This window comes from Schistosoma haematobium, chromosome 5 (assembly GCF_000699445.3).
Source record: "Schistosoma haematobium chromosome 5, whole genome shotgun sequence".
Lineage (NCBI taxonomy): Eukaryota > Metazoa > Platyhelminthes > Trematoda > Strigeidida > Schistosomatidae > Schistosoma > Schistosoma haematobium.
The window spans coordinates 21,537,758-21,551,226 of NC_067200.1; the positions used below are offsets into that span (position 1 = coordinate 21,537,758).

Consider the following 13,469-nt stretch of genomic DNA (forward strand, 5'->3'; position numbering starts at 1 on the left):
ACTTCGAATGATGTGACTAAATATCATTTGCGAGGTCACAGGTACATTGGTTCTTTATCTTCGTCAAAATTCTAAGCCTCTGATTACCTCAAAACATCTCGCAGCGTTTCCATTTACTTATTTTTATTTTCTTGAATAAAATTTTTAATGCTTAAACTTTCCTTTTACCACTGACGCTATTACTACCTATCCTATAATGTAATTCGACCTGACAATTTGATCTCTTCATGTTATGAAGTATGTCAACTTGAACCGATATACGCACGTACTAGGTTCTACGTTGCGACTGACTAACTGATCATAAATATCTAGTTGAAATGTAAAAGTAAATTATTGTTCAAGGTGCATGACATGACCATAGGCAGCCACTTGGTCATATATTCTTTAGAAACTTAGGAAGAACACAACTAACTCCTATTATCCGTGAAATCATGCTCTTTGGAAGATACCTTCATTTTCAAAAGGAAATCTAGATAACGTGTATGATACAATTAATTACTGTCTATGAGAAAACGGATATTCTCAGTAATTTCTAAAGGAACATACTACTGAATATGGAGATAAGTCGATAGTTTATAAACCTGAAAATAGGTAAATTTTTGTTTGATTTTCATTCAAAATTGATCAAACAATAAGTACAACTAATTAAAGGTAAAACGTAACTTTTTAAAGTACATTTTCCTCTATGAAATCGATTCTACAATACACAATATGATACTCAATAATACAGACAAAATCCGATAAGTATTCATTGTATATCACCTCTAATTGCATATATATATCTGTTTAAATAAATATCCACATTAAAATGGAATTCAACTTGTCTCAATGAGCACATTCTACATAATCTACAATGAAATATAATTGATAAATCATATTCTACACATTGTCATTCTTAGATGGTGGTTGGAGGTAGTCTACAAGAAAACCCTGTGGACTACCTCCAACCACCATTTAAATCTCAATATATATCTGCACTAATAAGGACTAGACACGCATGACATTGATCGCCACCCAGTGATCAATCAATTGTGATTGTCATTCTTAAATAAAACCAATTGTATTATATATGCATCGATTGAAATTAACATTATCTCATGTAACCATAAAGGAAGAACGGATTTGTAGAAGAAGCAATAGAAAAAAACAATAAGATTAACAAAATTGTGAACCTAAATAGGAGAATATACATGTGTTATAGTTATAACTGCTATTCGGTATATTTAAAAATACTCTATTTCAGGTGATATATGTACAGGTAAACAAGTATGAAGACATTGAATTGATCAATTGAAGTAGTTCGCTTACCATAAGATCAAATGATCATTGAAGTCTATTACTTGTCCATATCATTCTAAAAACTCGTCTTCATTTGGTGTTAAACATTTTCAGATCAGTTTAGTTTTACTGTTCGTTGAAAGAAATCTCCGGCTTATCATTTTCGAATGTTTTTACAGAGCACTAAACTTCATACCGTATTCTCTCATGATAAATCTCCTTTCAGGATTTACTAAGTTTGTAGCTAACTCCTCTTCATACGCGTCCTCAACATTCTGATAATTAAACTCGGCCCAAACAAGAAAATGTTTATGAACATCCGATTTATGTCTAGGTCATGGAATGTGCTACATAATAAGCGATTATCTTACATCAATCGTCTCGCACAGTGACTGATTTTGATAACGCCTTATTATACCTATCTTCGTGGTGATATTCGAAGACACCAGCTTGGACCGTGATAATCGATGTGCTTAAAGTTGATGATTGCTGAAAGTAAACAATTTTGTGACTACAGTTGAATCAGCCAATCACCAACATCTGTTCATTGATTTGACAGGACAAAAGCATAACTGATGTTTCCTAACCCATTTGTGTGTTCGAGTCATCTGTAATATTTACAACATCTGCGTGAATAGTTATGTAAAAGAGATCTGAAAGTCTTCAGTATAATCCATTCTTTCTTTCATAAGAGTCGGTATTAATGAGAGCAAACGGAGGGATTACAATGAGGAAATACCATGAACTCCAACAATTCTCATTCACTGATTTTACTTCTAATCAGGCGACAGACAAAACTGTTGATTAAAGTCTATTCCAGGATCATCTATCCTATGAGGAATGGTGATATGTCCCAGTTGTCAATACCACATAAAGATATTTCATGAAGGATATAAGAAATATGATAAGAAATTGTAAATGATTGACATATCTTTTAATTCCCATTCCAGGATTGTCGTAATCGGAGGCTTTTGTTACTGCTAGCTATTGTCCATTGCTTTCCTTATTAAGTGTAGTTTCATTGTGTGGACTTGCTATGTTATCGGCTCATATTTTCCTTTGTTCTCCTATTTTCTAGCTCTCCTCGCTCACACTATTCTACGCACTTCTCTATAACACAAAGCACTTCCTAGTTAGACGAGGAACGCTACATCCGTAAGTTCCTGTAGAGTAACCAAACGATCTGATCACAAACAGAGGGATTATTATGCACTAAGCAAATAAAGTTAACACACATATTGAACAGTGAAACCGAGATCTCGGAACGTGAATCCTGAATGCCAACCCTAACCACCGGAAACCTTAATAAGATATGTTTAACTCTAGAGATCATTCTTATCTCCTCTTATCTACGTGATACAGCTCAAGTAAACAACACAATAACTAAATAACAAAATTATATTTGGTGAAAAATATTTGAAATTAACTGAAAAGATAAATAATGTACATAGCTGAATCAAAATTCCACTTAATTACAGAAAAATTCCTCTTGGTCAATTACGGACCAGAAGGTTAAACTCAAGCTGACCAGGAAAGTACCAATAGTTTCCTGTAACACATTGACTAAATACCATTATATAGTCATTTATCTTGTCATCACTATCACCAGTCATTCGATCCAGCATGAAATCGAAATTCTTTGTATCTGCTGCGTATGCTATGAATAAGAGACCAGCACCTCCAGATAGACTTCCAAATGGTTGAGATTGTCGAACAATTTTATATTTCTTACTAGCTTCAAACTCGTCAGCTGTCAGTATGAGATGAAAACAACAGTTATTGACAATTGTAATGAAACATCAAAACAGAGTTTATTCTATTCAATACACAAGATGTGAATACCAAATAATCAAATACTATGTCTTCAATATAAAAATACAAATTCAAATCCATGGAACCAAGGTCTCTCAGAAATAGGGTCAATGAGGAAACTACTCATAAACCAGTGAATATCCTCAACGTATGTCACATTCAAGTGTGAAAGTGAATGCTAACTAATCTAACATTGAGACAGATCAGTAGGAATTCAGTGTTAAGTAATACAGATTGATGTAAAGCAAACAGATTTCTACATACTTCATTCAAGAGTGGTACATTTCTAAGATTACCATACTTGCGGTAAAAGTCAGTCAATTATTAATTTGGTTTCAGAAATGTGGACGGCTAAATGAAAAGCACTGGACAAATCCAAGAGTTAAATGACCTTCAATTCACTCGCTCCCTGGCCGAGTAGTGTATAAGAATTTCTAATGAACTTCATATGTAGATGAGACATCTCTCAATGGCAATCTGAACCTTAACTATAGGTACATCTTCACTGAACATCTAAAGAATTTCTGTAAAGTGTTTTATGAAGTAATGAAATACTCTAAACACAATATAATTATGCTACAGTTATTGCTTACATCCAACCATTCTGGCAACATGTGATGTATTCGGTTTTCTTATCAACTCAAAGCTGTCTTTCAGAGTTCGACCAATCCATTTTTCTTTTGTCTCATCTACAAAACAAAGTATGTGACAATAGACTCTCAAGACAATAGTCATGATCATGCTTCCTTGAATATTACTTAAGGAAGTGAATACACTCGAATGATTCTACTTCGTACATCCATAAAAGGTTAAAAATTCACTGTTTTGCCGATTTACAAGTGTTAATGAATCAAAGTTTGGCATTGTTTTAGCGCCTTCATTATGAGTCTTGTTTCAGTACCATCCACAGTATACACAATCAAGAAGTCACGTTTATCTAGGATACAATCACAAATAAAAAAATGAACATGGAGGTTGAAAACATCGAAATTTACAAAACATGTCATTAATGATCCCAATCTAGAGTTGTGTGATACACTGAATTTTTCAGATATCAGCGAACGGACTGAATAGACATGTTGCATTACAGGCACAAATAAAAGTTACACGGCCAAATAAACGGATGAAATTATCCTTGTCATCCGAACCAACTAAAATTGTAATCAGCAACCAGAACACATCGTTACGCAATAGTCACTGATCTATTCTTACATTTGGCATAGTTGTGTATACACATATGACTGCTTAATTAGATAACCAACCAGCGTTAATGAATCATGAATAGAATTCCATAATTACATATGAATGAACAGTAAACATTATTTGCAATAGTTGCTTAAAAGAGGAAGTGTTTGTTTAGAACTACACATTTCATCACTACTCCAGATCACTAAACACAGATTTCATGACCAATTAAATAAAGGAGTTATCTATCGAGTGACAATGATTTTATTCACAGTACTGACATCACAAAGCTATCAATCATTATTCACAAATATTGATCTCATTTGGCTTTTTCGTTAAAATGTATTTGGAATCTAGAGGAAACTAATGCTTTCTATGGAGAATTATCAATCAACACAATTAACTGGATATAGAATGAAAATAGTTAATCTAAGCCGATCAGCCATAAAGAAAAACAAACCTAGACTGGATGGCACATTTAACGTAAACTCACAACAGAAATTTCAACTATTCAACCATAGATGATTACTATTCATTCAAAAGCATATCTCTTACCAGCTGTCTCCTGGAGCGAACTCATATTGTGAACCCATTTCTGGACAAGAGCATAACTTCCACCTGTACGTTTGTTGATCGCCACCTCAGAGCGTTCATCCAAACACTTAGGGTTCTCCGTGCCTCATTACAAAATAGAATACATAATATAAATGTTAAGATTATGTTGTTGCACCAAGCAACTAATCTAAATTAAGTAGGCAATTTTAATTTTTTCAACCACGATCAACTCAAAGAAACATATAAACTTATTACAAACGAAGATCCCTTCGATTGATTCTCAAAGCATTTCTCAAAACAAGATTCATCAACACCATAGTTATGACATCAAGTCAATTTACTTCTGATGAAGAGAACCGTTCAAATGTTTTCATTTGTGAGGAAGATACTTGAAACCATTAGGAAAGTTTGGTAGACTTCTGACTGTCCGACTGAGAAGCTTTCGAACAGATAACACTTTTAGGGAGCAGTAATACTTGAGTGCTCTTAATGACCTGAAAAGTAGACTACATTGTTAAACACTCTGCAATTTACAACAACCTTTTGATGAACATAAATGACTACATTATCTATACAAGCAACGGACTTTGTACTCAGCTCCAGGTTAAACATCTTTACATACACAAGTACAACACAAATCATTCACTAACATGGAACTAAGATAAACATACCATCAACGAATTCACTCAAATCACGCCCATCGCGATAAGTCCAACCGTAAATATCTTCAAATTTATCCACACATCCACGTAGCATATTCTGAATGATGGATCTTGCCAAATCGAACAACATGCCATGATTATTACATTTTGCATGAACAAATATATCACCACCTACAACATTAATAAAACAGCTGTTTAAGAGTGAAACTTAGAAGTACCCGGTTAATGAACAGTATGTTCACAAACACCAATTTACTCAAATCATATGTGGTTGCACTACAAAAATACAAATCACAGCCAATACCTAGTCAAAATTGCATCGAAATGCATGCAAATTGCTTAGAAAACCATAGACAGTTGAATTAAGACTATTTTACTCACTTAAATTGTAACAATTAATCCTGAAAACTAGCAAATAAGTATAATTCAACTTACCTGATTTGGGCAGTTTACCATACTTTCCAGATCTTTCACGATATTCATAGTTTTTGATGCCCCTGAAACGGAAACGAGGACTGATCTTTTTGAAATAGTCAATTCCGAAACCAACACCATATAGGATCTCATTATATTTTTCACACATATTACGTGGACAAATCTGATTAATATATTTCTACAATGAATGAGAAAAGCACACACATCGTGCTGAATAAGTAGTTTATTGAATCACCAATGACCACGAAGCTTGAAATATGTACAGAAGAATTTCAGTGTCCAAACGATTACTGTGTACAAATCTCTTTATGTATGCAAGACATCGATATCCTAACTACTTTTCAGACAGGCTTATAATAAGCCTAACACAACAAAGTCAGTTATTCTTAATTGCCATACTTTACAGCCTAACTCTATGATCTTCAAATCATGTTCAAACGAACGAACAGGTTTATTACGTATCATCATTAGCTTCTACGATGATAATTTAAGTCTTGAAAGGAAACGCGTTTAGTGCAATATAAGTAATATAATGACAGCACGGTATCAAACAGAGACACTAATATGGTTAACATTCAATCTCCATCTACTTTATGCAGGTTTTATATTGCTTCGTTTCATATTCTTTACGTCAGAGAGATAACACAAGTTTCCAATGCATTTATGATCGATTTCAGGTCATGTAGACTGCAAAACGGCGGAAGTACATTCTTTGATGACGTACGCTGTCAACATCACTTGCATCACACAGAGTATCCAAGGCAGGGATGAATCAGGCATGTGATCATCACAATTTCCCTCATTTCATTTTATAATCCATATAACTTGTTTGTTAACTGACCACTACGTTGCACCTTTACCATATTATACGATATTTTAACTCCACCCTTTTCCTGTCAGCCGCATTTTTGCATGACGTGCTCATGTCTCAAATCGAACTGGAATAGGTAACAGAAGGACACAGTTGAAAACCATAGCAAATAAACTTTATCTACATATAGAAACACAATTGCCTGCACACAATCTTTGCATAAAATTGAAAAGATTCAAAATTATCTAAAATACCTCGATTCTTCCAACGCATCCCAAACATTCTCGCGATGCATTGGAATTCAGGTGGATTGTCAGATATAAAGCATGAGATTTAGTATCACTAACAACCTGAAGAAATAAGGCGTTTAGGAAGCGTGAACGTTTACTGATTGTTGAGGGACAGTGTGAAGGAGATTGGCTGTCACAAAGTTTGATTTCGCGTTTGGACAAATTAAATTCGAATAGCAACTCATTAGTAAGCACAGGAAGCATACAAATTTCCTTATGCAACGGCATATACACATACTTATGACTTCCCAGCACTTCGGAAAGACCTACAGTAGAACATAACACCACTTTTCTTAAACAACATACCCCAAGTAAGAACTGATGTGAACTGCATGACCCTGACGTTCAAATTAGTTCAAATACTATCAATCGACCTTCAACATTTTAAACTCTAATCCAATAAACAATGTCTCAATTGCGAATTAGAATGAACCCGATTATTTATTTGATCTTGCTTACCAATGTCATGGTTCAGAATCTAAATTTAGGCGAATTTTTCGTGGTCTCATCGATGTACATTTGTGAACTACGATTTTCTTACGACTGACCTTTTATTGTAGGTTTTAGACTGAGATTTCCATGCGATAATACAAATTGTATAACTCTTATCAGATACCTAACATTTATAAGCTATTTCTCAGATAACATGTACCTGTCATTGAGTTTTAATCCCAGATATTCTACGTATGTGAAAGTCAGTTTATAATAATAATATGTCACTTCAGTACAAAACAATGCTACCTATAGTCCAAATAACCTTTTATGGCTAAATACAAACAATTTATATAATATTCATAGTTAGCTTAACGCTTACTTCTTTCTGATCGCATTTTATAAACGACTACGGACATCTATGTTTGCCGTCACCATAATCAAGGGGGTGAACCATATTTAATGCTTTTCAAGGCTTATTTTCATGAAAACTCAATCTGTAATCCATTTTTGACTAGAAAAATGATGATTTGACTTGTTTGACTTTGTACTGTTAAAAATAACCATATTACGCCAACTACATATTTACTTAGGTGGTGAGCACGAAATACGTCAAACTGCTTATAAATTGGAATAAAAACTATCTTCCAATCACAAAGACTACGAGAAGTCGCGTATGATGGAAAAAAGATGTTAATAGCTGATAAATAACGACACACAAAATCCACGACAATATGTTACATGTGCGCGTAAACCCGTGACCTAACACGCATAGTGTGCCCCCTGACGCTCAAATTAGTTCAAATACTATCAATCGACCTTCAACATTTTAAACTCTAATCCAATAACCAATACCTGAATTCCCAGTTGGCATTAACCAGATAATTCAATTAACTGCTGGAGCAATATGAATGAATAGAAATGCAAATTCAACAACCATGTGAGACGGATAGATAGAAACACTCTGAATATAATAATAAGAAAAAACCGTAGTAAGCAGTCATCTGTCGCATTTTCCATGATGGACCTGTATCATGTATCCTTTCAGTGAAAAGTATGGTCAGAATTTCACCCTAATAACCGACTATAAAAACTCCGTCTGTAGCTCTTCTAGAGTTACTGCCGGTCCCAAGACCAGGCAATGGAAAAGGGTTGAGCATCAGGTTAGCGACCGCATCCCGTAGAAAACTAATTCGCTGGATAAACGATAACCAGAAAAAAATAATTCAGACCATTTAAAATCTGTCGCGGGAGTTAGAAGGTCTCCATTTGGAAGAAATATGACACCTCATGGTGAAAGCCGACTCTCTTCGGATGTCACGAGGCCGATACTCCCTACAACAACCAGAGCAACAATGTTTACAGGCCCATGGAACGTCCGGACAATGTGGTAGACCGGGAAGACCAGTCAGATAGCAACAAAAATGAGGAAATAGAAATTGGAAGTACTGGGAATCAGCGAAGCCCACTAGACCCAAGCTGGACAGAAAAGGTTAAATACGGAAGAGATGCTGTTATACTCCGGTCACGAGGAAGAAGATGCTCCACACACTCAGGAAGTTGCTCTAATGCTGTCCAAAGTAACACGAAATGCACTTGTAGGATGGAAATCTCACGAATCCAGAATCATCAAAGCATCATTCAAAACAAAGAAGGAGAGGATTACAATGAATATTATCCAATGTTGTGCACCCACAAATGATAGCAACGACGACATTAAAGACCAATTCTACGAGCGGCTGCAATCAATCATAGAGAAGCGCCCAAAAATGGACCTCACCATTCTGATGGCAGATCTAAGCGCCAAAGTCGGAATAGACAACACCGGATATGAAGATATCATGGGACGACATGGACTAGGAGAGAAACGAAAATGGGGAGAGATTTGCAAATCTATGTGCATTCAACAAATTGGTCATAGGCGGCACAATATTCCCACACAAACGTATACACAAAGCTACACGGATCTCTTTGGATCACACCACAGAGAACCAGATAGATCATATTTGCATCAATGAAAATTCCGAAGGACAATGGAAGATGTGAGGACCAGGAGAGGAGCTGACATAGCTTCAGATCATCACCTGGTGGTGGCCAAGATGAAACTGAAGCTAAAGAACAACTGGACAACTGGACAAACAGCACTACCAAGGTTCAATATAACCTTCCTTCAAGATGCTGACAAACTCAATTAATTCAATATAGCTCTCAACAACAGATTCCAAGCCTTACAGGATCTACTCAAAGAAGAAGAAACTGCTATAGAGGACAACTGGAAAGGCATCAAGGATGCATTAATTTTAACGTGTGAAAAGGTTCTGGGCCTAAAGGAACACCATGATAAGGAATGGATCTCTACAGCAACACTGGGCAAGATCAAGGAAAGGTAGAACAAGAAGGCGGCAATAAACAACAGCCGAACACGAGCAGAGATAGTCCAAGCACAAGCTGAATACATAGAAGCAAACAAGCAAGTGAAGAGGAGCATTAGAGCCGACAGGAGGAAGTACGTGGGAGAATTCAACAACAGAGGAACAGGTGGGTAGAATACTTTGAGGAACTCCTGAATAGGCCGACTCCAATGAATACACCAAACATGGAAGCAGCACACACAGATCTTTCCATAGATGTCAATCTACCAACGACGGAAGAAATCAGAATGGCCGTCAGACAAATCAAGAACGGGAAAGCTGCAGGAACCGACAACATACCAGCTGAAGCACTGAAGTCAGACGTCGAAGTAACCGCAAACATGCTTCACCTTCTATTCCAAAAGATTTGGGAGGAGGGACAAGTGCCGATGGACTGGAAAGAAGGACACCTCGTCAAGATTCCAAAGAAAAGCGATCTGAGCAAATGTGAAAACTACAAAGGCATTACACTACTGTCAAAACCAGGGAAAGTTTTCAACAGAGTGTTGCTGAACCGGATGAAGGATGCAGTAGGCGCCCAACTTCGAGATCAACAAGCTGGATTCCGTAAGAATCGGTCGTGCACAGAGCAAATTACAACACTGCGCACCGTTGTCGAATATTCAGTTGAGTGGAACTCGCTACTATACATCAGCTTCATTGATTATGAAAAGGCATTCGACAGTGTAGATAGGAGGACATTATGGAAACTTCTTCGACACCACGGAGCTCCTTAGAAGATTGTCAACACTATCGGGAACTCATACGACGGACTACAGTGCAAGATGGTGCATGGAGAACAGCTAACAGATGCATTCCAATTAAGAACCGGAATCAGACAAGGCTGTCTACCCTCCACCTTCATTTTTCATTTCTGCTGGTCGGCTGGATTATGAAGACCTCGACATCTGAGGGGAAACACGGCATGCAATGGACAGCTCAGAACCAATTAGATGGTTTGGACTTCTCAAATGACCTAGCCTTCATATCGCATACACACGAACAAATGCAGATGAAGACAACTGGTGTAGCAGCAGTCTCTGCATAAGTGGGCCTCAGCATACACCAAGGTCCTCAAATACAGAACGGAGAACAGCAATCCAATCACTTTTGATGGAGAAACTCTGGAAGATGTAGAATCCTTCACATAGCTGGGAAGGACCATCGATGTGCAAGGAAGTTCAGATTCAGACGTAAATGCAAGGATTGGCAAAGCAAGGACAGCATCCCTACAATTGAAGAACATATGGAACTCAAAAAGCTTTCAACCAATATCAAAGTCAGAAACTTCAATGCCAACGTCAAGGCAGTTCTACTGGATGGAGCTAAAACTTGGTGAATTGCAACAACCATCATCAAAATAGTACAAGTATTTGTAAATGGTTGTCTACATAAGATACTCAACATCCAATTGCCAGATATCATCAGCAACAGCCTTCTGTGATCCTTACGAGACGCGGAAAAGAGGAAGGTCATGCGACACATTACGTCGGATAATAGAAGCAGATATGGAAAGGATGAATAGAACTGAAAGGCGCTGGAAAGGATTGCCCAGGACAGGGTTTGGTGGAGAATGGTGGTGAGCGGCCTATGCTCCTTCACGAGGGGTAACAGGGGTAAGTAAGTAAGTAACAGACTATTAGCCATTTATGTCAAAGTAGAATGTTCCTGTTCACACGACTAACCGGTTACAACAATGTACAACAGTTTCTCCGCCTCACGACTTCCTGATCTAGTATTAGTCTCTTACAGCTTTTGGGAAAGTCGACAAGTCATGAAAATTAAAAGGTTCCTATGTATTGACTTTGCTTCACTAATCGTTCACCTAAATCATTGTTATAATATAAATCTCAAGGGTGTTTGGAATCGAAAGGCAAAGGAAACGGCATCTATGGTTTGTTGAAAAATATTTACGACCACAAATTTATAAGCATATCAAACACATTCGGCGATGAGGCGAATAAGTATGCGTGAGCAATTACATAGGCGGATTTATAGTCAAAATGTATAAGGGAGAAGCAATGTAAAACAAATCCAAATATAGGATTTGAGTGCATATATACATGAAGAGGAGAATGAGTCATCGAGCGCTTTTTAAGCAATCAACATTTCGACTAGTCTGTCATGTAATCTAGTTATCAAAACGGTAGTATTCATGTAACATCGCCCGTTAGAGAGATAATAGCAGGGCTTGACCGCAATCAACCAAAGTCTAAACTCGTTAAAGGATAGTTCCTATGCAAAGACATAAACACCAGAAGACACTGTAGTGGCAAATATAAAAGCTGAGAAATAGGTTGATCGTGAATTGCATGACGCAAGCAATTGCGTGCGGGCTACCCTCAAAACTATCAAGGAAAGCGGTGAAACCGACATTACGTTGAGTAGAGTTAATAGCTATCTTTCATCTAACTTGCCGAACAATCGTATTGAAAGGAAACGTTTTCAATATCTTCGTCGATGTGACTCATTAATGGCTGTCGACTCATGTATTGTGTTTGGTGATCGAATTTTTATTCAGGAAGTATTACGTCATAAGGTTGTCAAATAATTTCACAGTGGTCAGCCTAGAAGCAACAAGAGTTATGCTTAATAACTCTCAGTGGACAAAAGACATCGAAATCAAATGCTGTAACTGTCCATCTTGTCTTCAAGCTGCTTTGAACCTTCGAATTGCGAACCACAGCACTGCCCGATGCCTTCTGGACCCCGGGAGAGACGTCATGAGGATTTCATAGGTTCAATTCACGATAAGATGTTCCTAATTATTGTGGATTTATTTACGAAGTGGTCATAAGTATATCATTTCCACAACTCCAAAGCCTCAGAAACAATCCTTAAGTTCAAATGATTCAAATGGTTGTGGACGGAATAGAAGAAGCTTTCGCTTAACAGGCTTCCGTATCTAGTAGCAGGGGATCACCAAATCCTCCAGGCAGGAACCTAGGTATGTTAACAATAAAAAGGAAAAGAAATTGGTAATCATAATGTGATGCTGTCCTTGGTCCTTAAGAATAGGTCAAGTTGCCTCTTGAAGGACTCCTGAGAAGTCGCTTGGACTAGCTCGGCCGGCAGCGAATTCCAGCTTTTGACAACTCTTAAGGAGTAGAAGTTGTGTCTACATTCCGTCTTGCTATGTTGTGTTTCCAGTTTCTGGGTGTTACCCCTTAGGTTATTATTCGAACTAAGCTTAAGTAGGTGTTTAAGAGGATGTCCAGAAGTGTTAAGAATACTATAAGCCATTAATAAATCACTTCTAAGACGCCTATATTCTAGTGGGTAAAGGTCTAGTGAACGGAGGCGTTCTTCGTAAGGCTTAGATTTGAGTCCTCGAACTGATTTCGTGGCTCGCCGTTGGATACGCTCCAAAGTGACCTTGTCCTTCTGGAGTGAGGGAGGGAGTACTATGTTCCCGTACTCTAAATGGGGACGGATAAAACTATTGAAGATTGTGTGGAAAGTTCGTCCGTCAAACTGTCCAAAAATGCGCCTCAACGTTACCAGTGCAAGGTTTGCTCGGAAGGCATTTTTGTCACAGTTAGCGTAAGACTTTAAGTCATGGGGTACCAGGACTCCTAAATCTTGTCTGCTTAGTTTA

The 13,469-nt window shown here is 37.2% G+C and overlaps 1 protein-coding gene across 1 annotated transcript in view; it reads right to left on the bottom strand.

Annotated features, from left to right (window-relative positions):
• Positions 1-2,662: 2,662 nt before the first annotated feature.
• The window catches only part of MS3_00009371 (uncharacterized protein), a 38,237-nt gene continuing 27,430 nt past the window's right edge, over positions 2,663-13,469 (bottom strand). Inside the window, exons 1-6 of the mRNA XM_051217740.1 lie at positions 7,127-7,392; positions 6,993-7,088; positions 5,502-6,105; positions 4,831-4,953; positions 3,684-3,779; positions 2,663-3,028 (exon numbers count right to left, since the gene is read on the bottom strand). Coding sequence (XP_051065176.1) covers positions 2,772-3,028; positions 3,684-3,779; positions 4,831-4,953; positions 5,502-5,622 — 597 coding nt within the window. The 5' untranslated portion in view covers positions 5,623-6,105; positions 6,993-7,088; positions 7,127-7,392 and the 3' untranslated portion in view covers positions 2,663-2,771. Of the gene's footprint in view, positions 3,029-3,683; positions 3,780-4,830; positions 4,954-5,501; positions 6,106-6,992; positions 7,089-7,126 lie in introns of the transcript that reaches the window.